The sequence below is a fragment of the Patagioenas fasciata genome, chromosome 2 (genome assembly GCF_037038585.1).
Source record: "Patagioenas fasciata isolate bPatFas1 chromosome 2, bPatFas1.hap1, whole genome shotgun sequence".
Lineage (NCBI taxonomy): Eukaryota > Metazoa > Chordata > Aves > Columbiformes > Columbidae > Patagioenas > Patagioenas fasciata.
Genome location: NC_092521.1, coordinates 119,366,138 through 119,393,024, shown reverse-complemented (window position 1 = coordinate 119,393,024; position 26,887 = coordinate 119,366,138). Strand labels below are relative to the sequence as shown.

Sequence of the window (26,887 nt, the reverse complement as noted above, 5' to 3'; positions counted from 1 at the left end):
AGAGTCTATAAACTGATGTAGTCTGAAATTCAGTTATCTTGGTATGCATTTGCAGCTAGAAACAGGTTTTCGGTGGCAAGCACAGCAGCAAACAAGCATTGATTTGATATCTTGGGTTTCTAAATTTAAGTAACAGAATTTCCCAAATCAACATTTTCCTTCATCATATCTTAATAGACAGTTAAATTGCTCCTCCTAGGATATAGGAAAAACTGGTTTTTTTAGGCTGAAGGGTAGAACACATAATTGCTGCTACAGTCTTGAAACACAGTTCTTTTTTTGAACTAAAAGTGTTTTATGAAAGAAACGAAGAAAGAAAGACTTGTTAATAATTTTCTCTTTGGGATTATAGTAGCAACTAAAAAATACTGCTTTTGGTGAATATAACCCAGTCTTTCAAGAAGGACAGTGGCCTTCTCCACTTTGTCCCATTCCCAGCAAATGTATACTGAGATAGCTTAAAACAAGCTCAAAGATATAGCAATACTTTTTTTCTGTTTAGATGCTCATCGGTCACAAGAAGAGATGAAGATGAATAAGAGTATTGCCTTTTTCAGAATTCTTCTAGCATATGAAAAAAGACCTATACACAATTAATTTGTACACTGCTGCATAAACATAATCTCTTTCCACTAGGTATAATGCACCTTTGGAACAAGCTGCACATGACCAAGAATCCTGGGAACTTTGGGATCCATTTCAGCTGTGTTACACATAGCTCTGTGAGCAGCTCCAAGCTGCATGCTCGCTTCTTGTGATCCCTCAATGGAGGAATCTGTATCCATAATGCATTTTCTTAGCTGGTTTGTTAAAAGTTCAGCACTCCTCCCACAGGCCTTTCAGGAAGGTCGCTTGTATTTTTTTCATACCAAACTTGCATGTTTAAAATCTCACGTTTCTCCTGTCTTACATCAGTCATACAAACGGCGTCATCACTGCAGAGGAGTGACGCAGTCCCTGGATGGCTGCATAAGGACCCTGCTGAAAATAATGGTGGTACCTTGGCATGTGGAAGGAAGGGAAAGTGGGGCCACTACCTTGCATGGAGCTGGCGATAGCAGAGGGTGTCAGAGGCATTCCCAGGCGGCTGTACGGAGGCAGAGATCCTTGGATGGGATGAGGAATGGGAGTAGCTATGGATGCAGTGCTGGTACCCAGGGCACTCAAAGACTGTGGATGCTGAAATCCAGGGAAACTGGTTGAGGAGGATACCCAGGAACTGAGAGACAGGTTATCAGATGTCGTAAAAGCTGACCCTGCAAACAAGGAGAAAGAATGCCTGATGTTTGCACTGCAACACACAAAGCAGGTAAAAATATCAAAAAGGGAAAAGAAGTCTTTCACAGCAAGGCTAATTTTAATGACAAGTTGTCATTGGAAAGACTTATCAAATACTTCTTCTCATATCTTTCTTTATATTATTCTTATTTGCCTGTTGCTGTCCTTAGCACTGCATCTTAGACAAATTTTTATTTGAAGAAGCTGATTGCAGTGGGTTGAACAGGAAAATCAATTTTACACATTGGACTTTTTTGGTATTAAACACTGAAGAACCTTACAATGCTACCACTAAACACTGAAAAACCTCTGATGTGAAATCTCACTGCATTACACCTGTTTCCAAGACATGCTTGTAGCTTTTTATATCAGATCCTCAGTAGAACTACTCATTTTTTAACTTATTTTTTCTAAAATTCTAGTCTGGCAAAAATGTAGAAAAATGTGATTTGCACTACATGTTATTATTTTGCTTTTAATACATGCCCCAGTAAAACTTGTCAACACTGCTCTCAACTTGACATTTTCCAAAATATAGAACAAAAAATTCTAAAACATCAAAATGATTGTTATTTTTCCAACTGTGCACAGTGCTCTAAGAAACAACATTGATGCTAAATCAATGTTGTGGGGCTTTAAGTGGAGAGCACAAAAATATTAAAAAACTTGCTCCCAGGGTAATTATCTACTTTTGAAAAGGAAGTGGTTTCTTTGCTATTTTTTTTTAATCTCAAAAATTCCAAAAACTGTTTTCACAAATCTTGCCCCTATTTAAAACGTTTTTTCTCTGAAGACTGAAAAATGAGGGGGACAAAAAAGGAAAAATGGTATATTTAAATTAGAACTAATTACTTATTTGATTTTGACAGTAAAATTTTGGGGAAAGCAATGCATAATTTGTTTTGACACTTATATGTGGTCATTTTCAAATAATCTGGTGGTGATGTTGCCCTTCACTTCTGCATTTCCTCTATGCATCTGGTCATCATCAGATGTCCGATTTCTAGAAACAGGGAATACAATAAAATCCTATAAACTCTTATTTTTTATTCCTATTCAAACAGTAATTCAACTCATGTCCCTTTTGTATTTTCCTTCTTGTCCAACTTTGTCTATTGAGAAAATGTTTCTTCCTTTAAGAAATAAATTTACTGGCAGGACTATTTGGCAAAATATAATTTCAAGCCAGTACTGCAAAACATTCTGAGGAAAAAAAAAAAAAAGACAGGTATTAGTTTCATAAATCTGATTCTAGAAGATAGGTTAATCCAAATTGTGAGAAGAGAAATACTAAAACATCTATATGCCAAGGTAAATTTATTGGAATTATGTATGTTGTAGCCACGTACTCAAAAAAAAAAAAAAACCAAACCAAAACTATGAGCCAACACAATAAAAAAATGCAAATTATTGGTTTTTAAAAATCGTAAATCTCTTTAGTGGTATATTCTCAAATCAGAAAGAAAGCTACTCCTCTGGTTAATGAAACAAGTAAAATGGCCCAGTAACAGGAAAGAGAAATTGTTCAGCAATAGAAATGAAATTGAACCAAATCCCAGCTACTGGGAAGTCACAATTCAGAGCCAAACTATAACACCATACTCAGAGACCAAAGCAAACCCCTTTACAAATCAGGGGATATCTCAGCATGATTGCACTGCAGGAAAAGAGGGATGTGAACCTGGATTTGATAAGAAGGTTTATGTTTGGCTCTGTTCCAGGTGGCTACCATGAATCCTTTGTGTGAATGCTGGAGCACAGACATCCAGACATTATGCAATGAAGACTTAAATTTTGATTTGTTTACTTATTTCTTATCTGTTAATTCATTTGGAAAAAAAGACTTCTTGTGATAAATATGCTACTGAAGGTTAGCCACTTCCATCTTTAGATGGCTGAAATTAACTGAGATGAGAATGCTCTGGTTATAGTTAGAAATAAATAGCTGTGATAGACCTCCTTTGTTCTACATAGAGCAAAGTACATGATTCCTTCTCATGAGTAACCTCCAAAAGGACCGTTTCTTTCTCGAACTGTGATGGTCTCTAATTGCAACTTAGTACTCCAAAATGTCTGCTGTGTTTGCCAGCACCAAGGAAAAATGCTGTAGTAATTCTGAGGCAGTTGAGGCTTCAGAGACCTTAAAACATACACCACACAGTTTTTATTTAGTTGTCAATTCTCATACTTATGGAAGGACACTCCTCAATTTTGCGTGCAAGCTAGTTTTCAAATGCATCAGAAGAAATAAAAATGTCCCTGGAGTGTTGACAATACAATTATTTCTCTCCTCGTATCTTGGAGGATTTTTCCTTATTTAAGGACACCGTACCTAGGGAGTGAAGGCAGTATAAGGTATTAATCTGCAAGAGCAGTATGTTTTACCCTCTGTGCATGACTCTGGTTACTCAGAACAATCATGTCCTATGTTAGCATATGGCTCCCAGATTAGAAAAGAGGTAGTTGCTACAACTCATCATCTTCCTCACTTACTCATTTGCCATATTGCAAACAAATGCAGAACTGTACCCTGTATATATTATACATAAAATTAATTTAAATAACCTAGTACATCCTCTGAGACCTTTCTCAGGATTATCCTCAGAAGAGAAAGGCTCTGAAGGTCAGTTCTCATACTGAGGTTCACCCAGTTCACTTTGTCATTCCCAAAAGAGGACATCATACTAGAGGGAAATGTAATTCTTGGAGAGAAGGTACCTTGCTGTGAGCAAGTCTGGCAAGAGAAAATTTAACACTCTCTTCAGCAATAACTGGCCTAGGATCTAAGCTGATATGAAGTGAGGTAAATCCCCAGAAGTATGCAAAAGGATGGCATTGTACCAGCTGAGAAGTTGCTCTAGAAACTCCACAATCTAAGGAACTGCTCTTGGAATAGACGTGTATGAACAAGCCCAGCTAAACACATTTTGCATTGTGAGCAACTCGTGGTTAAAAATAAGTGTGTTTTCCCTGCACAAGTCCAAAGGGCTTATTACCAGAAATAATGCTCTTATCTTAGCAACACTGTATGAGGTTGGAGGACAAGACAAGGGCACTGCCAGTCGAAAGGCAGATAGAACTGCTTTACTTCAAGTGGCTGTTGCATATCAGGCAGGTCAGGAAGTCAACATGCGAAGTATAATGCAACATGAGTTTATGCTAGTCAGCAATCCCACAAGATGGGTTTAAGATCTCTTTGCAGAGGCAGACCATGACAGATGCAGTTTGTCCAGTGAGTATCCCCACAAAGAACAACTCTGCTACTGCTTTTGTGATTGCTAAAGTAGACAAGTCATTCGATAAAACATTTGAGACTAATTGCCTCAGCAAGAAAAGCACATTTTAGAGACCAAGATATAACAATTAAACATCAATTTTCCAGGAAGCAATAGACTTTTCTTCCTGAAGAAGCAAAGCAGGTTAACAACAGCCTGGTTGAAGATGGGCAGAACCAAATCCTCTGTTCACAGAGGGCTGAAGGGGCAAAAAATGGCACATCTACCCAGTAGTTTACAAGTGGTGCCGAGCCCCAGTTAGTAAGTCCTTCCAAGGGATGAGGAGTGTTAACTTGTTTTCAGCACCACAGTAATGAAGTTGCTTATATTTCAACCCTTTTAAAGAGGAAGCAGAGATGATTCTCTTCTGATGGCAAGACTGCATAGGCATCTCTAGAGCTTCCTGCTGACCCACCCACACCAGTGCCATAGGCATATCAGATATCCGGAAGAGCCATAAAGTAACAAGTATTCTTCTTCATTATAGGACTTCATGGCAGAGAGATGCACCAGAGAAATGCTATGGTCCTCCTTTTCTCAAGCATAACTAGGTCCCCAAGTTTACCTCATGAGCATATTTTCCTACCTCTGCTTTGTGTCACTTGGCTGTCATCTCCGAGATCATCTTCTCCTCCATAGGTTCGAATGGGGGATCGGGCATAGGAATGCTTTTGGATAAGGCTCTCCACACTTTCTCTGTGAAAGGAAACAACCTACTGTATCAACAACACCCTGGACAGCCTCCTAATTCATTGAGTTAAATACAATGAGCATGCTGCCTTTTCCTTGTCCAGATCACAGCCTTCTCACAAAGACTCTCCAAAATTACTTGACAAAAGGATTACCTCATAGCATGTCACTTGCAGATTCTGAGTATGGCCTGTGGTGTTTTGACCTTGTTGATCACCTCTTACCTCTGTGGTACAGTTTCTTCAGCAGACAGAGTAAAGTAGACTTTCCACTGTGTTTCCTGGATGTGGTCCCAGGCAAGGAATATAAGACCAGCGCTCTTCACAAATTCGGCAATGCAACCTCTGGGGTTTTTCATGCTGAGTGACCAATGTGGGTTCAAAGAGACACCTGTGGTCCAGCTCTTTTCAAACAAGATTTCACATCACACCTGACCACCTCAATGAGTGCTCTCCAATTTTTTCTGAAATCAGGGGCAAGGGATATTAATAGATGTGTGCAGAGACAGCTCAGCTCTAACCATGCTCTCTCAGCATCAGGGCTGAGGCCAGTTTGTAGCAGGAAGCCTACAGATTCTACCGATCTCGTGCCACGTCTATTCTGGGAGGTTAGACGTGTCCACCAGGCCCCTTTGTCTCTGGTGGCACAAAGCACTGAAGTCACCCAAACAATTTTTAAATAGAAGGAAAGCGTAGCTGCACGATAAGCCATAGCAGTTTGTAAGGAAGATCCAACCTTACACATTCCCAGCGTGTTTTCTTGTAAGTGGATGGCATTATACCAAAGATGAACACGACCAAGGCACATTTCCAAAATGGCCTTGACCTTCTGTCCTAATTTAAGAAATCTAGGTAGCAATAGCTGTTTAAATCTGCTGCTTGGTGAAGGTTTTATCTGAATTTGGCCATTTGGCCATTTATACCTGCCGATGCCCTTTGTTTGGAGACTCTGGCTGTTGCAGAAATTCCAAGGAAAAAAAATTTTCCAAGCAACATGATAAATCACAATGGCACATGTTTTCCTTTCCTACAGAAAGCCCATTATGGTCATTTTGTCCTTGGTCTATCACTGGCATCATTACTTATGCTAGTCTCCTCGGAAAAAAAAAATGAATAAAAAGGGGATCTTATCAAAGTGATTTACTTGTGTCAGGACTGGAAGTGGACTGAAAGCAATGGCAGTTCCTACATAGAGGATGATATAATTGAATTACTGCCTTTTAAGTGATTGAAAACAGTAGGCATATCGGAGCTATCTCAGAGAAGATTCTACAAAGAAAAAGACAGATGGCATTGTTTACATTATGTGCTGAATGCCTCTTGAAACTTTTTTTTTTTAAGAAGAAGAATGTGAAATGCAAAGAATTTTACTTAACCAAAAAGGCTATCTCAGATGAGTACAGAATAAATGAATAATGAAATAGACCTGTGTTGTCTGAGTGATATAGATACCAGTCTATAAACATATTAACAAGCAAAGAAGTACTTATCTTCAAAGGTCCAAAAAATAAATGTAGTTCGGGTGATTGGCTGTATTGTCTCTGTTGACTTTATTTCTATAAGGTCTGCTTATAATGACAGACATTACAGTATGTAATAATATCCTGATGCAACAGAAACAATGCAGGCTCTAGTTTTAGTGCAGTGGGCCAAATTCATCTCAAAAACATTGGATCCAAAGGTGGTTTGGGAATAAACTCACCCCAATAAATTTAGTTTTGAATTACCTACAGGGATTTAAAGCTAAATCAAATGCCCACAATTATTGCAAACTAAATTCTTTCCAGATGGGTTTGTATGCTAGACAGAGAACTCTATTATTCTGTGTGGTTGTCTTCTTTTAAAGGAAAAAGAGAGATGACTTCTTAGTGAACCTTGATTCTGCAAGGTTTGAAACCAGGAAACTATGTGGTACATTTATTTATTTATTTTTTATGTTGTAATATTGCAGGTAGCATGCCACATGTTTTAGAAGATTAATCTCATTCATTGGCACAAGAAGCAAAGGTTTTTATGGCAGGGGGAATGGTCTAACAAAGGAACTTGGATCAGGGAAAGCAACTAATTTCACAAAAGCTGTTCCTTTTGTGCAGCTGGGATTTGATATTCCAAACTGTATATGCTTACCTAGCCTAAACATGTTAGTGGTTTACACTATAATCACAACACGCCTGCTAATTTTTAATTTTAGAGGGTGAGGCTGTGGTTCACATGATGAGTGCACAGCACGGAAATTCAGAATTTAGGCACCCACAGCCTTCAGATGGACACTCTTCTTCCTACATGCAACACGGGCTGTATATAAACCTCCAAGCAGACATACAAAATGCAGAAGGCTGAGCAGGAAACCACCTAAGCATGCAAAAGGAAACAAAGAAAAGCAGAAGTGGTGTATTTTCTCTACTTATGAAGCGTAACTCTGAGTTATCCCACAAAGCACTGTTTCTTCCATATAACAAAACAAGAGCTGAAGTCTACGCTCAGGTCCTGAACAAGTGACCTAATTGCAAATTAAAGGATAACCTTTCCTGCCATTTATTTGTGTTTAAAAGGAAAAAGGTGGTGACGCCTGTGCCATGCTCAAATATTTCATGCTCAGAGAACAACTTCCCAGAGATCAAGTCTTCTCAGAGAAGAAAGGAGTTTCAACTCATCTAATCTATAGAAACTTGTGGAGTTTTCTACACAGGTTGGAAAGAGGACCCCAAACATCTCCACCCTTTGAAGACAGGGGTGCTTTAGGACTTGCTCCAAAGTAAAAGTGTAGGAGGAAGCAAAACCTTAACAAGAAGATTTAAGTGCCTGTGAAATCTAGTTCAAAATGGAGGAACCAAGCTGAAAATCTAGAACACAGGTTCCTGCTTATATCTTTTATTCAACCAGGGTGAAAAGGCTTTAAATCTCAAAATCTTCCTGAAAACTCTGTTTATGGAAGTGTGAACTCTTTAGGATATACAGAATATGGTGGTCTGTAGAGTGTGCCAATAAAGTATTTTTAAAGTATAATAATTATAATTGGAGAAAGAGGAAAGACTCATTAATTGAAACCCCTGGCTTTGTAGTTCTGTATGCAACACCTTCAGGTATCTCAAAGTGGTTCAAAGGATTTATGGAAATAATTTTATAGATTACTGAACAATAAATCAACATTTGCCATTTATGATTCTGCTCAACAAAAAGAATTAGCAAGTGAAGAGTACGGTGGAATTTTTTTAAAGCTTTCCTTCAGTTTTCTTCAGAGCTGATCCACACAAAGTGACTTCCAGTTACTCTGTGCTCAACTTCTGTACTTCTGTTACTCAGTTTGTGATCGGACACTTGTTTTCTAATATATTAAAAGGTAGAAATTGCTAAGTCAAAGTATCTTTGAACTCCACAGTTTCATCTGTTAGCAACAAATTGGCAATAAACTTTCAGAGACAAGCTGTCAGCTGGATAAAGGAAAGAGGTCTTCTTTCTGTCAAATTATTTTGTGTGATCTAACAACAATTTTCAGTCTTCCAGACTGCTCAACTCACAGTTATCTTGTAAATACCCAGAGGAGGAGAAAAGCACACACTCAGGCATAACGTATCACTATGATTAAGCTGTGCTATGTGCACAACTGGATAGTAGTAACAGGCTGGAGAAGAGCAAGTTAGGGGCTGCAGCTGTATGACAAAGAAAAAAGAACCATGTGCCAAATAAAGAGGGGAAAACAAAACAAAAACCAGCTCATATTGGCTAGCGCATCCACAGGGAAGACACTGAGGCAGGATAAATGCAAATAAAGGTAATATAGAAAAGGAGCTTAGGCTGATCCCAACAACCTGCATTCTGACAGAAGCACACCTTGAGCCCAGCCCCGTAAAGAAACCTCTGCTTATTATTAATGGAGCGCTTCTCTCCTTTATGCAAGAAACAAACCAGGAAGTTTTGGACCAGGAAACCAAAGAAATGAAAAGTTGGGAGAATTTATCACTTAGCAAGGTTTTAGGGTACACAGAGAACATCTTGCCATTCTGCAGGTTATAACCTCTTAACTGAACATTTCCCTCTTGCCTCTGCCAGCAACTGATGCCAAAGCTAAACTTCCAGCCAGGGATGCTTTGTGTCTTGTAGCTATAAGCTGAGGCTTCAGCCTTGTTTAGTTAACAATGCCCTGTACATACAGAATAGTCTCAGAGAATCAAAAGTAGAAAGGAAGATCCTGATGTGGCTGATAAATCATTCACTGACACTTTATAGACTAAACCCAAGATCTTGCCATGGATATGAATTGGGAGATGGCAGAAAACAGAGCTGACTTGGGAAGCAGCTGAGGAGCAAAGCCCTGCATGAGGATGCTGTTACTTTTACTGTCAACCGAGGTTACACAAATTCTCTTGGGAGATGCTAGAGTCCCAGATTACTGTGAGCAGGATTTTCAATCAAGATGAAAGAACAGTGCTTCTTTGTAGGTGGGGGCAGGCATCTCTTTGATGCTTCATGTCATTTTTTCTGCTCCTTTTGCTGTTACTCCAGCTGTGCATTCACAGCAAGTTGGTGGTCAACATGACTCTGATTCTGAAGCTCATGACCAACAGCCCTGCTGATGTGGAAGAGGGCTCTCCTGGCACCAATGCGCTGTCAACACTGATGGCTCTACATGGTTGCACCTGGAGCTGTGGGTTTTCCTGAATTTGGCAGAGAGCGCACCCAGGGGATGGCAACGGTAAGCCTACATTCTCCCTTTGGGATGAGGAGGTTCGAGGCAATATATTTGATTTTGACAAAAGGCGTTAGGAAAGCTAATCCAGAATTATCTTACTGGAGCCAGGCCTGGGTTAGTATCCGTCTTAGATCCGTACCATGGCTCCAAAGAGGATGGAGTTGATGGTTCCACCGGGAGCCAGGTTCAGCCCCTTTGAAGACAAAATACAAAAGCCAGACTGCGATGAAAAAGAACAGGTGGCAGAACCAGGCACTCTGAACTCATGTCCTCTGCAGAAGTTATTGCCTCAGTTAGGAATGGCTACAAAGAGTGCAAGTTTCAGGGCAGGACTGAGCAACCTGTGTTTTCTCTTTTTGCCCTTAGTATCCAAGTGCTAGGTAAGCAACAAGATAAGGATATACTCAGGATCTGCTCCCTGTTCCTGGTGTCATGGGTTTTGTCTTTTTCTTTACAAGAAAGGCAATGTTAAAAAAATAATAGAAGGAAAATAATAAAAAACTGAAGCTGACAACTGTGTTTTACTTGGCCATTTGGTTCAACACAAAGAAAAATACAGAACAGGATATAAAGTGTATGAATTATCAGTTTGCAGCCTGAATGACTTCTTTAGTTCTACATTTCAAAGGTTTCCTTTTTTTGTAGCTGCCAGTTAGTATGTTTGGAAGAAAGCCCAGATAACAGAAGACATCAGAAGTGAGGTGAGGTGAAGACAGATGGAATAAATGGGCTGAGAAGGCATAAAAATAAACTTGTCAGAAGTAGAAGTTGCTTTTTTTTTTTTTAAGGGAAGAGATGACTAATTTGTCCAAGATACAAGTGCTAAAAACAAGTCTGTAAAATAAAAAAGCAACAACCCAAACAAAAAAAAACCAGCACAGCAGGAGGAACATTTGTTCCATAATAACAGCTAAGAGTGAACAACAAATACTGTCAGTACCGCTGTTCAGATATCTCACAGCCTTCATGTTCCTGTGACTTTTAGTTGCTATTTTACACATGCATAAAGATACAGACACAGAATAATTTGTTACATGTAGTTGCTCCCATACTGGTAAATGAATATTACAGGCTGACCATAGGACCCTAATTCAGCTTTGACACAGAATGGACCAAACTCTTGATCAGAACAAAGTAGCTCAGTTCAATTGCTTGGACTACAGCTGAACCAATTCTGACCAGGGCCTATCAAACTACATTGTCTCACATAAGATGAAGTTTAATTTGTCCTGAAAGCTGATATATAGCCAAGCACTTTCACACAGAGTCAAAACTATGGGGCAAGTGTTGGATGGATGCAATACTCCAAGAATACATATGATTTTAAGAAAGCAGGGAAATGAGAATTAAACTATGAAACAAACAAAAAAAATCTAGATTTCTCTGACTGCAGGAGAAAGAACAAGTGTATCTCCAAAGTGGTGTTTACCTGTGCCCTCGAAATAAACATCTGACTACTGATGGCAATCCTGGAAGAGCTATAATATGCATGGAGGTGACATAGCCTGGTTGAAACTGTGACATGGGAAAAGTAATGACACTGTAAGTAGACCCACCCCTCTTCTCTCAACTGCAAGTAACAATGAACAAAACAGTTACCTTCATATAGGGAATGGAAAAAAAAAAGTACATTTCTATTCTTTGACTTGGGATAAAAGTACACACTTGCAGGTACACATCAAATATTTTTCTTTGTATATTTTTTTCCCCAAATACAGGGACACAACTCTAACGTAACGAACTTCGGGGAGTGCCACTTCACACAGTGACAGCAATCATTTATTTCTGACTGTCAGGCAAATGATGAGAGGTGAGGACAGAGCAGTGCTGTTAAGACTGGAGCTGGGGGAAGTCCCTGGAAAAGTCCCTCTGGGGTAGAAAGCAGAGGTGTGATCTGACATCATCCCCTACCCTTATGCACACACTACACCTGCATAACATGAGTGGAAAACTCTAGCAAAATAAGAGTTTCATAGTGCGTTGCACCTGCCAAAACATGGATTACAGAAAACCTACGTGGGTAAAAGAGTGCTTAAAAAAAAAAATCATGAGAACTGAAGGAAATGCTTCAAAAGTCTAAATGTAGGCAGGTAGTTCTTTCTAGATGTCCTAAGACATCCAAACCATCTGCAGTGGTCTGGAAGGGATGATACAGAAAATATAGACAATCCATCTACTACTCTGGAGCAGGAGGTGGAGGCTGAAGTAACCTCAGCACATCTGGAAATGCACCAGATACCAGTCATTTAGGCACCAGCGTCCCTGGTGTTTCTCCCTAAACTCAGGACTTCACTTCTCCCAACCTAAACATGAGAGAGGATCTCCCATGGCTGGTTGCTGACATTCACAGACTGAGAACCAGCTGAGAATAAAATATCAGCTGTTTAAGTTTGGCTTGTTGGCAAACTATGACAAAGCCCTGCTTAACTATGGACATGGCAGTAGGTCATCGAGAGAATATATTTCTGGTTGTTGGTAGGGGACTTTTGAGAGTCAGGGAAGATCTAGAATAGCAATAAGTGGGAATGGGCAGATCATTAAGCACATGGCTTTGATTCCTACTTCAATGAGGAAGTGCCCATATCCAAACATTAACATCCATTTCACTTATAGCCTTGTAAGCCAGTACAATGTGTTTCCACATCTCAGACATGAAGTTCCTTGGGGGAAAATTCAGAATCTGATTACCATGCAAATCCCACTGAGATGCTGGGGTGCAGACCTCTTACTTCCCCAATCCCCTCAATCCTTCCTTACTGCAGCCATACTTTTCCCTATTGCCTCCCACATGTGTCTACTTCCCAGAAGCATTACTTGACTCGTGCAGATGGGTATATTGCCTTAGATCTCTTTACTACTTACAAGTTCACACCCTGAACTTGCCATTCACATGCTGGATCAAATAGAGAAACAACATTCAGATCATGATTATGACCTGTCAGTTCTCGTTTGACCATTATTTTACGATTCAGGAGTTCTGTTGACTCAGACTCTTGAAATTATCACCTTTTTCACCAGGTTGTTTGCATGATATTTGTGATGGTTTTATTTTTTTATTGGGTTTTAAGAGGCTAATTCTTCACAACAACTCAAAAGAAATTCAGGCTCAAGATAAAAAATAATCTGTTGGGTTCTGACTGTGCATGGGTTTGGCAGTTTTGTTCTTAAGCAGAAGCATAAAGATACTCCTTTAAAGCCCATCTCCAAAGTGAATTGCTCATTATAAAACCTGCATTAATCTTTTTCACAAAGGTGGCCATTGAAAAAGATCACATTTATCCACTTTTCTGCATTTGCCATCCCATAGACACCACCACAGTATGTTAAGGTCCACATTCTGACAATCTCTGCTAAATGTTCATTTTTTCAATCACAACCACTATGGGAGCTTTTTTATAATAGAGGAAATGTAAATACCATGTAAAAAGATCAAAAGGTGAATCAGCAACTTATCTAAATCACAGTAGCGCCAGATAAGCTCTGCCCCGTTGCCATAAATAGTTTACCACAAGTACTATATGGAAAGAGTAGATTGTGAAGGGAATCTCACATCCTACTGAAAATTATATATATACCAAATTGACCAAAGATTTTTTTGATAGTTAAAAGCTTTGTATATATACCTGTGATTACAAGGAAAGCATTGTAAGGTATTTAGAAAATACAGGCACTTCAATAGCTTTGCTGTTGCCTACTTCCTCTAGCATTTTGCAAATTTCACTAACTTTACGTATATTATTTGAACTCTGACACATACAATGCAAACAGATTTAATCCTAAAGGCATTTGCAGCCTGAATTTTCTACATAGGGATCGTAAATCTAGAGTGCGAAGCCTGAAATCATTAAAGTCACATATTTATAAAATCATATTCAATTAGGTTAAAAAAGTGCAATTTCTGTCATCATGTCATAAAAAGATGTGTTTTTCTCTCAGATCTACTATAAAGAAAAGCTCCCTATATTGTTACAGATAGAGGCTGTTTTCAATCAGTTACAAGGAGCAATCCAATTACTGGATGGTTTAGTGCAGTAACTGACTCCAGACTAATTTAATTTCTTTAGGTCTCTAAAGATCAATTGATCTGATTTGTTTCCTTCCCCAAAGGCTGTTTAGGAAAAAGCAGGCTTAAATACCTGGAAATGAAATACAAAGCTCTGTACACTTTCACGCTGCTTAGGTCATTTGGAAAAGCTGGAACTTGTGATAAATGAGTGCTCTCTTGGCCTCAACATCACGGGATGCTTTGCAGGAGACCATCAGGATCACTGCACAGCACTGCAGAATATGCACATACATGCTGTATGCAGACCTGCTTGGGTGCTTCTTACATGCATGGAAGGTATTTTCACAGGTTCTAGATAACTATTTAATTTTCAAGAGCTGTGCAAATGTGCATTTGGCCTGCATAGTCTTTTCCCTGGAAAATAAGTATTTTTCTTAGACAGTGATCTTACAAAAATAAATTTCCATCTAGACTAAGCAATAGTCATGCTGTACTGTTCAATGTATCACCTACATCTTGTAATGCATGTCATGATGTACATCAAGCAAGAAATTCTTCCTGTTGACATATCTCACTTTGCTATTTCTTTTGCTTTATATCATATTTCTTTAAGTAATTTTCCTGGCTCTAAGATGAAATCTATAGATGAGTGGGCACTTGGAGAATGACATTCTCATCTGCCTGAATACTTTAGTGCTGAAACTGAATAAAACCCTTGGTATTTCTGGACTATGTCAGATAACTTAGGAAATTCTCAAACAGTCTCTTACCAGTCCTACTGTGTGCTACACTTCTACTATCTCATTACTTGATACACTGTACAGCATCTTTTTGATTGTGGTTTTGTTGGGTTTTGTTTGTTTGTTTGTCTAAATATTGCTGTTCCCTAATCAGGGCTAAGATTTCCAACTTTAGTCAAAACAAGACCTGAACCAAACCTGGACTCTCAAAATCAGAATTTTAATGTCATTTCAATACTTTTCACATTCTGTTTCCTGTATTTGTTGTAGGTTTCACATTTGGTTATCTTATCTTTCATGGCAACCTTCGTGCCTGGGCTAGGCTGCCTGTCTCAGGCTCTATTCTCACACTTATCAATAAAGGGCACTGCGGTTTATGCTCAGCATTTCTGACTTCATGCCATGTGCTGTTATAATAAGATGTCCTCTGGAAAAATTCCCTTCATATCCAGCACTACGATAGTTGGTTCATCTGCACAGAGGTAACTAAGTTTTTCTCCCAGCTTATCTATTCAGACTCTGTCAGCCCTTGCAAAGTTGTTTCATTAGATATCGCCTGTCTGTAAAACAAGGAAACTGAAATGTGAAAAATGAAGGTATTTTGTCTTCCAACAGGTTCTTTCTTGACTGTTTATTGCAAACAAACCTGAGCTTTGGTTGATGTTTACCTTAGTAGTCTGTCAATACAGGAGCCTATGCTATTTTAATTAAATTTGCTTTGTGGTTTGTTTTTTTTTTTTTTCCCCCCCATTTTCAACTCAAAATTTCATTTTGGAAGCAATTTTTAGCAACTGTTCTAGTGTGCACTGCAGTCTACAAGCTTGCTTTCCCAAATTACTATTTTTTCACCCAGTTACTCAACAGATCACTAATGATCCAGTTACTAGTAAGATATAAAATACACCACTATTTCCAAGCCACAAACCTGCTTAGATTTATGTACTTTTGAAATGGTGTAAAGACTTTCTAGAGCTGTATGTTATGACTTCATTGAGCAGTTTGTCCCCTGAATGCACCCATGAAAGATGACTCACAGATACATCTGGATATCCCCACATTGGAGCTTACAGAGTTTTGGCCTCTCCAAAATTTCTTTCATGATTGTGTGCTCGTAGGAAAACTTGGATGTGCTATATCCATCTCCATTGAGTTCTCGTCCAGCCTAAAGAATGCAGGCAGCTTAATTTGCTTCATTTGCCAAACTATTTGACGTGATATCATAAAAATGTGACACGCTGGAAAGCTACCAAGAGATTGAAGTTTATTTCCTACTCAACTGAGGGTTAATGCTTCTATCCCTATGGCAGCAGTTGCTCATAATGAGCTGTACACAAAACTCAACAGTTTCCAGATAAAGCTTTTGCCTGATGCAGCCTGCAGTACAATTTTGGTGAAACAAAAATGGCATCTTTGTCGTCAGAGTGGGAGTTATGGGATTCATTCTGATGGCAATAATTGCTGACTTCAGTGTCTGGGACTGCTGAAGTGTATTTTGGGAAGCTCCCCTCTCTCTTTTCCACTGTGTGGAGCAGTGGGGAGCTATAAAGATGTTTTTCACAGGACCATTGCCCTTGTTTCCCATCGACCCAATTCACAGCCCTCAATAGGATTAAATGGCATGATAAGAAAAAAGCTTTTCATTCTGAAGTTGTAAAACGGACCCTCTCCTCCTTCCAAGAAGCCCCCTCAGGATGACGAATACATCAGCCCCAACTGGAACAGATGTCAAAACTCAAAAAAAGCTCTCCCTTCATAAAGTTTGTAAGTATTTTTGAAGGAGGTGGAGGAGACTTACTATATGCAACAAGATAACGTTAAAATGCACAGCTTCTCAGGAGTTGAAAGGATGCTTTTCCTACAAACTCTCTCTTCTCTTTATCTTATCTGCATGGAAAGTAAACAGAAAGTCCCCATTACCTCTCGATATCAGTGAGTCTGGAAGAGTCCCGGAATCCTTTAGCAAAAGGGTTGCTGTCAATTTTCAACTTGGTTATCTGGGAACACAGAAAAGAGCAATGCAACATGAATATAGTGTTGAGGTATTGCAGCGTACAAAGTGTTAAACAATCCATCCTCCTGACTTCACTGCTAATTTTATCCATGTTCCTGTGTGTGTGCACGCTACTCTTGATATGCTGCAGAGCTGGGAAGGCAAACCAGAGTGTATTGTACACATGGCAATGGAAAGACTGGAGGCACAGTGAGCTCAGCCTTCACGTTACCCAGAGCAGGAGGAACCATCCCATGCACAACATTGCTGCTTCCAAATACTTCACCAGCATGAATCTGTTTGTCTTTTCCACAAGCAATGCACAGCACCCTGCTAACATCTGAGCCTCGCTGGTGGACCTGCACATCAGCTACTGTGAGCCCAAAGGAGGAGCCACTGCCTGCAGACCTGAAGACGTTTCTTTGGTTCAGCCCCACCTTTTTTTTTGTTTAATTACTGGAATGTAAATGTTCCCATCCAGACCTACCAGCCATGACAGAGGCAACTTATCTGTTTTTGCATGGAAGGAAGCTGAGGAAAGGAAAATGTGGGGAGAACTCAGATTTAAAGTGACACAGCTTGGGTTAAAGGAGTAACACCATTAAAGCCATCACAGTCCTGGAAAAGCAGAGATCTTACAACCAAAACTCTCCTCCCTGCTTCAAATGAAGCCACAAGCCTTTCCAGTGCATTCTTTGCATTCTGCCAGAGTAACCCGCTGATCAGGAGTCTTTCTGCACCAAAGCATCAGGGGTCACCTTAACTTTGCAGTGAAACTTTTCAGCATAGGTCGTAGCTTCCACTGTGCTTTTTGGGAGCAGGAAAAAAATAAATACGCCCTGTGAAGTTTTCTAGCTGCCCAACCAAATGAGATTTGGTGAATAAAACCTGAGACATCATCATCATATTCAGATTTCCCAGCCAAAAATTAGAAATAAAACTAAAAGTGGGAGTTAGAGCTTGACGAAGGACAACACAGGACCTGTACTGCAAGGCAGTGAATGCTACCAACTCTAGCCCATGAAAATCAACAGCTCTCAGCATTTCATACTGAGCAGCTATGTCAGCCTGGCTTTCCTCAAAAAAAGCCTGTATTGAAGAGGCCACCACCTCACTTTTAATAGCTGGCTCCTGAGACTCAGAAAGAGAGGGACAGGCTTAGAAAGGCAAAACCTGAGTATTTAATTAGTGTTGTGCAGTATATGAATGATGTGTTGAGCGGCTGCTCCAGCAGCTGCCACCAACCTGCTCCACCACCCTGAAAACCTCACTGCACCCCTGGGCTGCTCCCTGCCCTGCCTGGCGTGTTGGGTCCATCCCAGGGCCAGCTCTCTGGGGAAGGTCCTTGCTTTGAGGTGCTACAGCTCACCAGTTGTCCCTGCAGGCTGGGCGAGCAGCGCGGGACCTCAGCCCTGGCTGAGGGTTTGAGGCTGTTTCATTGTGCAGGTGCAGATGATGGAAACTACCCTGAGCCTTGCCACAGGACCTTGTCTCATCCTACTCCCAAGATGTCCATAAGCCCTTGACTTGTGGTGATGTTGCTAAGAGCAGCGGGTTAGTGGCTCATGTCCAGCAAACATTTTTATGGCAGCATTTTGAAAACTACCTTGAAAAAAAAAAAAAAGGAAGACAATTTCTAAATAGTTCCATTGACTTAAATCACCAACACACTGAGCCAACTGCACTGCAGAATAATAAGGACGTCTATTCATCTCTTGAGCATATTTTCACCAATAAAACTTACATTTTCCTAATATTAAAGATTTGGTATGACATCACAAGATAAACTTTTTGTATCCACCGAAGCCAGATGAGACTCATGGTCATTTATGGCCATATTTTTCCTGAGAGACTGTCTCACAAACAATCAGAGAACATCTGCTAGAAAGCATTTTAAAATGAAATCTGACCTACAATTCAACTCTGTGGCAGTGGTTTGACTGTTTAAATAAATGCATGCCCTTTAAATTTTAAATTATGAGATAGTTTGTTGAAAGTGTAATGTATTTAGCTTTTATCTAATAACCTCCAGAAATGTAATCAACCCCTCCTTAAAACAGTTCTGAAAGAAATGGCAAAAATGAAAAAAGGCTCCATTTTCATTAGTCATAAATAAAAAGACAGCATCAACCTCTAGGGGTTCCGGAGATGTTCCATTGAGAAATTTTACAGGACTCAATGTATATGCTTTGGGAAGGTTAGTTTAGACACGTCTCTAGTGTAAATATCAACAGTAAACACAGATCCATCCTACAGAAATAAATTCCAGGTTTGGCTGGTTTTGTGCCTGTTACTATTTTGCTGGTTTCTACAGAAAGTGGAAAAATCTAATTGCCTATCCGAATATTATCTGCTTGAGATTACAGATGCTGAATGCTTTTCCTGCAGCATTCAGGTGTACAAATCTGAGTTTTAAATCAATACATTCTGATATTAAAGCCTTAAAGCAGGATGTCAGGTCTGTCATAAGGATCAAATTAATGCTACCAGTATTAACTTCATAGCTTCTTTGTCCCCCTATACAGTAGTTTTGTTTTATTCATTACATTTAGAAATTAATTATTTCTTAATATGAAACAAAAGTAAAGACTTTTTAAAATAAACCAGCAGGTACACTGACTCTGTGATGCTGCCTGCCCACGTGTTTGGACAGTACTTATATTTGTCTTAACTTGGGGGAAACAGAGAGGGAAAGAGGTCCTTTTTTTTTTTTGAAGTGACATGGTCATTAGGCCCTTAAAACACACTCTGAATTGCACTGAAGCCACCAACATATTTCCACTGACTTAAATATTAAAGCCTTATCCACTGTCAAGCAGAGCCTCTGCTCTCCGGTTGTTTATATACTTCCTAAAATTACTCATTAGCAATCCATTGTTATGATCTCCTCCATTTTGTATATATTATTCACTGGCATGCAAATTGCAATTCAGACATCTGGATGTAATCTGGGCAGCCTCTGAAAAGCACATCTGAGTGATTCCCCTTACGTCTGAGCCTTACAGCTTAATTAGATGACTTTTTAAGCCCATGAAATCATCCTGTGCAAACCAGAATATCTCTCAGCTAATGGTTCATGGTGTGAAAGTTCACTGCAAATAAGAACAGTTCCCTAATGAGGTATAAGTAGAAAGGGACTAAATGATAACATGCAAATGGCTTTGTATAGACAAAAGGGAAGACGAACAAAAGCCTCTTTCATGTCATCTTTCCTCCCATGAATAATCCTTATAGCTCTGTGGAGTTAGTAGTACTACCCATATATGTAAGAATTACTCCTGAATATGAATTAGATTAGGCACGGTCACTACAGACATTGGCATGGAGAGGTAGGTTATATCAGGAAGCTTCCTAGTTTAGATTGAGGGGAAGAGTTTTCAGCAGTGTGGGATTTAGTCAAATCAGTGGAAATCAACAACTGTACTCACCAGTTGATTCTGGTAGGCAGTAACAGCAGTAAAAACTGTCTCTGAAAAGATAAACGTCCTGAACTCTTCTGATTTCAGGTTTAGCAAAGAAGCTGTGTGATCCTTCTTCTTAATAATGTGGACCCTTGGCTGGTACTTGTGCATGGAGTTCAAAATGATCTGCAAGAAAGAGTGAGAAGGCACTGCCCTGAGAGGAAGGTTAACAGGACCCTTGGAGGGTATAGAGCTGTACAGGGAAAAAAAAAAAAAAAAAAAAAAAATATATATATATATATATATATATATATTATATACATATATATATATAATTAATACTGCAGGGGAGACATCTGAAATCTAACTGGCCAGGGGCTGATTTCCAGAACAAGGTCTCCAGCTCCTTTGAGCAGTTCCCAAAAACAAAGGTGGAAAAGTAGGCATCTCAAAAGCTAGTTTCCTCTCACTCCTACACCACTGGTGAGCACACGTTTTTCGAAGCACAAATACCTGTTCCTACAGGTGAGGTGTTTTATATGCATAATTTGTTATTGCAAGCATGTGCCTCAGTTTGCAGGTGGCAGCTGCAGGTGTAAATATGTAACTCTTGAAAGCTCATGACTGAGAATTCACACTTGCAAAACTGTGCAGAAAGACAACAACCAGGAACCCCTCAAAAAAAAAAAAAAGAAAGAAAAAGAAAACCCAACCCAAAAAAAACCTCCCCAGATCCTTTCACTGTGGCAAACCTCTACAGCAAACTGCTGCGCAGTTGCTCTTCACTGCAGACTAACAAAAATAAAAGCAATGAGGGAAACCAGTACAGAACCCCAAAATGACCAGGCTTTGCCACTATATCCTCATTAATAATTGTTTATGAGCTTCCAAAACAATTCCAAACCTAATGTATCAACTAACCAATTTCAACGTTCACTGGAGTCAAACAGAGAGTCCCGCTCGCTTCGGTTACCGCTGGCTAGAGGCCTGTTTGGCTGCGTCTAACCACAGTATTACAATATAAGAATTAAATACAGAGGTCGGCTCACACCAGTTCTCGTTTTGGACATAATCACAGTCACAAGACGAAATTGGCAATAGTGTGGGTGGTTCTATTTTGCAGGGGCCGTAATGATGTTACAGGCAGCTCTGTACATCTGGAATAGCTAATGTGCATTCCTCAGGAAGCGTTAACTACAGCTGAAACACAGCAGAAGTGGTACAGAATTTCATGCTCAATGAGAGAGGTTGCACATTGCATTGTAGCAGAGAGCTTAAAGACAGCTTGGTCATGGCTAAAATTTCCATTAATGTTTTCTCTGCTGCTTCTTTGGGGCCAAATATTGCTAAGAGTCGCACTGTGACTTTGGGAGGGGCATACAGCAACAAGAAAGTCACTACGGTGATGGGGAGCAACCATCCTGAAAGTTGCACATGTCTACTTTAGCAGCTCAGGTCCTTTCTTGAATCACTTCACCATTTTATATACATGCACACACAATGGCCGTTGACCTTGCCTTTAATGTGCTTAGCACTTTTCCCTCTCTTTGCAAAATTTTGCCTTACCATCCTAGTCACTTGGGCTGCCTTAAGCATCTGGAAAGGACATTTTAAGAGATGGTGCATAGGTGGTTATGAGCTTACCAAGAGGTTGGCCCACAGAGCTCAGCGTTTCCCATTGCCTTTCAAAGCTGCATTATCCGCACCGAGACATTACATCTGAGCAGCAGTCGAGTAGAAGGAGGAAAAAGCTGTGACAGAGGAGCTCCCACACATGCCCTTCCCTTTTACTACTCTGTGAACGTGAATTGTGATAAAGAAACTACATTTCTCAAACTAGACTACGTAATCCTTTATGAAAGTTTTCCAAAACAAAAGTGCACATGGATAACATCCCCTGCCATGATGCTCTACCCTGCACATTCCCACTAGAGGCAAGTCAGTTCATTCAGGTACAAAATAAGTACTGAACGTAGCCAGGAGGTCACAAAAGACCCATGGCCAAGGTTAAACTCACTATTTCTTTTTCATGAGGGTCTGTGTATGTGGTGGTCTACCTGCATCCCCACACAGGCTGCCAACTGCAGCCAGCATTCACTGATATTAAAGTCAGCAGGATACTGCACAAAGTTGCCCCTTAATATCCATGCATCTTATGTTAGGACCATCAAAACAACCTAAGGGAGTTGGATACACAGGCTGCATCCAAGGGTGGTCTCAAAGTCCGAGCACTCCCCTACCTGCATGGTGTAGCTGTCAGAAAATCCCCGATGCCTGTTCTGCACACTCACACTGGTCTGCCCAGAGGGAAATATCAGCTGCACTATCATAGAATCATAGAATGCCCTGAGTTGGAAGGGACCCACAAGGATCTTTGAATCCAGGTCTTGTCCCTGCATAGGACAACTCCACAGTTCACATCATGTGTCTGAGGGCATATACTTACAGCAACCCCCCCAGCACACGCTTATTGACAGTACAGCATGGTTGCAGACCCCCCAGCCATCTCATCTGCATTTGTGCTGACAGCCTGTGGCAGGGGAGATGACCAGATTCCATCCTTATAGGGTTTTCTGTTTGCTGTAAGGTCAGACAGGTTTGTAGGCATCTGGCTCCCACTGGCTACAGACCGCTCGCCAGCCATAATCTGGATGCCAGCTGCAAAATCCTCAAGGTGGCTTTGAATCCATGAACTATGCTGTGAATGTGGCTTCCACATTCACCAAAGAAGACTGTTACCAGACAAAATTTGTTTTCTAAAAGCATGGAGGTTCCTAATTTCTGCCAGGTTGATTTTAAAAGTAAACAAGCAACAACAAACACTTGGGCATTGCTCCTTGTGGCTATTCTGAATCCCCTGCTTTCAGTTACTTGTTGGCCATGTTCACACCTTAGTCTTTACTTTTGCAAACATTCATCTGTTTGAGTTTTGTTTTCATAAATTCTAGAAAAGCAATTTATAATAATGTCTATGCTCATGCTTCACCTCACCGTAAAGCAGAAAAAAATGCCACCCCAACAAACTGCAACCAAAAGTCCTAAAAGAAGCAGTCCATGTGACAAACATCACATCATAAATAAATAAATCTAAAAATAAATTTAAAAATTTAAAAATCACATTCATAAATGTTCCACAATGAGAAAAATGGGAATTACTCGCTAGGCTATAAAATCCAGAGACAGGAACCATTTCCTTCTTCTGATAAAGATGTCTGAATGTGTTTCCATGGAGCAAGCTGTATGTCGTGCATACAGGGATAAAGCTCCTGCCTGATGGTAGGGGAGAATACGTACATAGCTATGGGGTTATGCATGCTTCTGAAGATACACAAGAAGAGATGCATGCCAACTCCAAAAGTCTTGGAATAAGAGAAAACAAACAAATGCCTCTCTTCAGATTCCTTTTCAGGAAATGAACCACCCTACAAATAAAATGCCATATTTACCTTAACAACCAAAACTGTCTCCTGGCAGATGAAGAAAGCAAGCAACTATAACAAACTGGAATCAGGCGGGATCCAGCTTCTCAATAACTAGTATTTAGAGGTGTCCTAGGTCATTAAAACTTCCTCAGGAACTACGATGGCTTATTAAACATAATTAAGATTTTTAGCAGGTTAATTAAAAAGATCTCATCAGTGAAGGGCTCTTTCAAAAGGGAGAGGTTTCAGGAGGCATTTCAATTCTCCCCTTCTCTTAGTACACAAGAGCTCAGAAATGCCACAGTGAGCCCTCCTTGAAAGCTCCAGAGAATTAATTTCTTCCTTAATTATACTGGGCATCCAATGATGGTATTTACATAGCTTCAATAAGTCAGCAGATAAAATCTGACACCCTGATTTGGAACATAAAAAACCCCACAAAATATTAAAAAGAGAGTGTTCCACAATGCCGTAACACCTGTCATGCAAATCTCAACATGGGATCAAGCCTTTTGGGCTTATTCTTAACTGAACATGCAAAACTTTCCGTCAACTTCAGCTGTCCAAAGCTTTCACATAAAGAATGAGATCCATCTCTGCCACTTCTTGGAAAGTTAATCAGGACGCCGCATCTCAAACACTATGGATCATTTTCTCCCACTGCCTGTATCTGAGACAATTACAGCTTCTTGCTCTGTCACATGTCTCTGTTCCCGACAGCTTCTTAGACCTACTTGTTTTTTATATTCGTCTGGGCTTCTGGGAACTGCATCACTCCTAACTAGTTTGCAATATACTGCTGCGAGCCTTTTATTAGAGGCACACATGGCCCCTGTTATGATGAAAAATGTTTCTTTTTAAACGCGCACATATACTGCTCTATCATCACTCAGTGATAGAGCCCACAAATCTTCAGCTTTGCCCTTCTACGGATTATGAAATAAAAGAGAAAAAAAATACATTCTCCACTAGTCAGGAAAGGAACAACGGTGGGAACTGGGTTAAAGAAAAATATACCCGCAAATGGATCTTTACAAAAGAACAACACAGAGGCATCTATCTGCACTTTCTTCTGTTTTTTAACTACTTTTGTTGTTGTTTCCAGGATGTCCTTTAAATTAGGGCTGCAGTTCAATTCTTAGGTCTTGAAGTGAGTAAGAATTCTCTTTCGATGGAGAAGCATTGCAGAGAACACAGCTCAAACAAACGGCCACCATCTCACACAGTCCAAAAAGGCAATAAATACCACGCTAGGGAAGGTATTTCTCACACTGTGTACAGCACAATTATTCGGCTTTACAGGTTAGTTACCTGTATGCATGATTTGGAGTTCAAAATCACTCTTCTCTTCCCAGCACTTAATTTACCAACTCTACATTTATGCTCTTTCATCTTAACTTCCCCATTCCCAGTCAACAGCCCTTTCAGACCCATCCCCCTGCTCTTCCAGCCTTCCTCCAGGCAATGACCAAGCCTAGAGACAACAATTTTAGCTCTTTCTTTGCAATTTGGAAGTACTACCAAGGCATTCCTGCACTTTATAGGCACTCTTGGGGAGGGGACAGGACAAACAACACTTTTTCTTACCACCAACCATTAGACAGTCAGGTAGCTAAAGGAGTTGCCCTCACCGATGGAGCATAGTGAGAGGAGAGCCCTCTGCATCCTATTTGCCAGCTTGGGGCCTTTACCAAGCCTTGGGGCTTGAGACAACAAACTAGTACCAATCAAAGCTGGGACCTCTTTCTTTTAAAGGCCCAAGTACACCTGGTGACACCTTGACCTGCAAGTAACCTATAGTTATTTCAAGGGCAACTGAGGCACAGTTGTTTTCTTTTTATAATTCAGTAGCCCTTGCTCTGGTGTCACATCAGTATTTTATGCATGAGGACTCTGTCCCCATGCTGCATTAAGTCTGGAAGTAAAAGAGCTCTTATCGAGAGACCCAACCCTATCAGGTTGTCTGTGATGAAAGTGAGCATCCAAGCACACATGGAAAAGCGTACAAGCTTGCTAGCTGAGCATACTGTGAAATTACAGCAAAATGCAGGCAAACGAACAATAAAAAGCTCACTTGCCTCCCTTATCTCCCTCACTTTGATGCTCAACACCACCCTGAGCTTGTCCCCGATGGACGTTTCGTCTCTGATGACAGTAAGCACATAATTTGAACACTACTGTTGGCCTGGGCTCTACCTTACAACAGGTAAAAAACCTGATTTCTGAAGTCACCTGTTCTTCTACGACAGAGATTAAAACCCAACATGTTTAAGCCTCACACGGCATTCTCTTCCACTGCACTATGAAGGGCCAGCCAAGAGATCTGTAAGGTGAGGGCCATAGCAGCCTTTCAGCATCATGGTGTCTCCCACAAGTTTATCCCTGTGGCACAAGCAAGTGATTCCTCTATGTCAGATCTTCTACCCTTTCCCACCAGGAAGGCTACTCACGTGGCCGTGCTGATCCAGCTCGTTGTTGGTGAGTTTGACTTTTTCGAAGGACACCATCTGCTTCAGCAGTTGCTCTCCAGTGAACGGGGAGTCAGGGTGCACGTACAACCTAAAAAAACACAGGGAAAAAGGCCTGCTCACAAAAAAAAAATATCACCTCTTGTCTTGTGCACAGGCACCACTTCCACATGAAATTAAAAGCCTGTAATATCTTGCTTTTGGGATATGCAGTGGTTTCACAGACAGGGATTTCCTGAGAGCTCAGGGTTAATACAGAGCTGCAAGACACAATCTCCCCCCAAATTAATGCATGCCTGAAATGTGGCCATAAATGAAAGACAGTAAAGCAGATGACTTGAGCTGTTTAGTTCACTGGAACATAATGAAGAATCCCATGTCGAAGGGCTAGATGGCTTTCTAACCATACCTATTATTTTATCTAGTTATCTAAAATTGAGACATTAACTAACATTTGCTGTTGTGTCTTTTCCAAATGAAAAATTGATCACGTCTTTCCCCACAGCTGTACTAACAAGCACTTAAAATAACAATGACTACAGCTCCAAGAGAAAAAAACATGGTGTCATTAGAGAGATAATGGGGGAATGTAGATAAAAATGCATTTTTCTTTATATGTAACATTAAGCTGTGATAATGATTTTAACCTGCACTCGATCACGCATTAGCTGTGGTGACATCTGTTTATAAGAGGTTGAAGGCTGCAGTCCAGCACAGTGGTCTGACATGAAAAAATTAATTGCAGCTCTGTAATTAACAACCCACCACTTGGGAAATTAAGCAGAAGAAAAGGAAGCAAAGAAGACATGTAGATACAATGGTATATACATTATGACTAGACTAATTACAACTGCCAAGCTATTTTAAAACAATGATTTAATAGGTATAATGTATTGCTGAAAATTATTTAACTCAAATGTTCTTTTGT

General features: G+C 40.1%; 1 protein-coding gene across 3 annotated transcripts in view; it reads right to left on the bottom strand.

Annotated features, from left to right (window-relative positions):
- Positions 1-760: 760 nt before the first annotated feature.
- TBX20 (T-box transcription factor 20) overlaps positions 761-26,887 on the bottom strand; it is a 34,479-nt gene continuing 8,352 nt past the window's right edge. The window contains exons 4-8 of one of the 3 annotated variants that reach the window (XM_065831214.2): positions 25,942-26,050; positions 20,097-20,255; positions 16,596-16,672; positions 5,140-5,249; positions 761-1,256 (exon numbers count right to left, since the gene is read on the bottom strand). In XM_065831214.2, coding sequence (XP_065687286.1) covers positions 916-1,256; positions 5,140-5,249; positions 16,596-16,672; positions 20,097-20,255; positions 25,942-26,050 — 796 coding nt within the window. In that variant the 3' untranslated portion in view covers positions 761-915. The other 2 variants (XM_071804829.1, XM_071804828.1) reach the window with 2 other exon arrangements.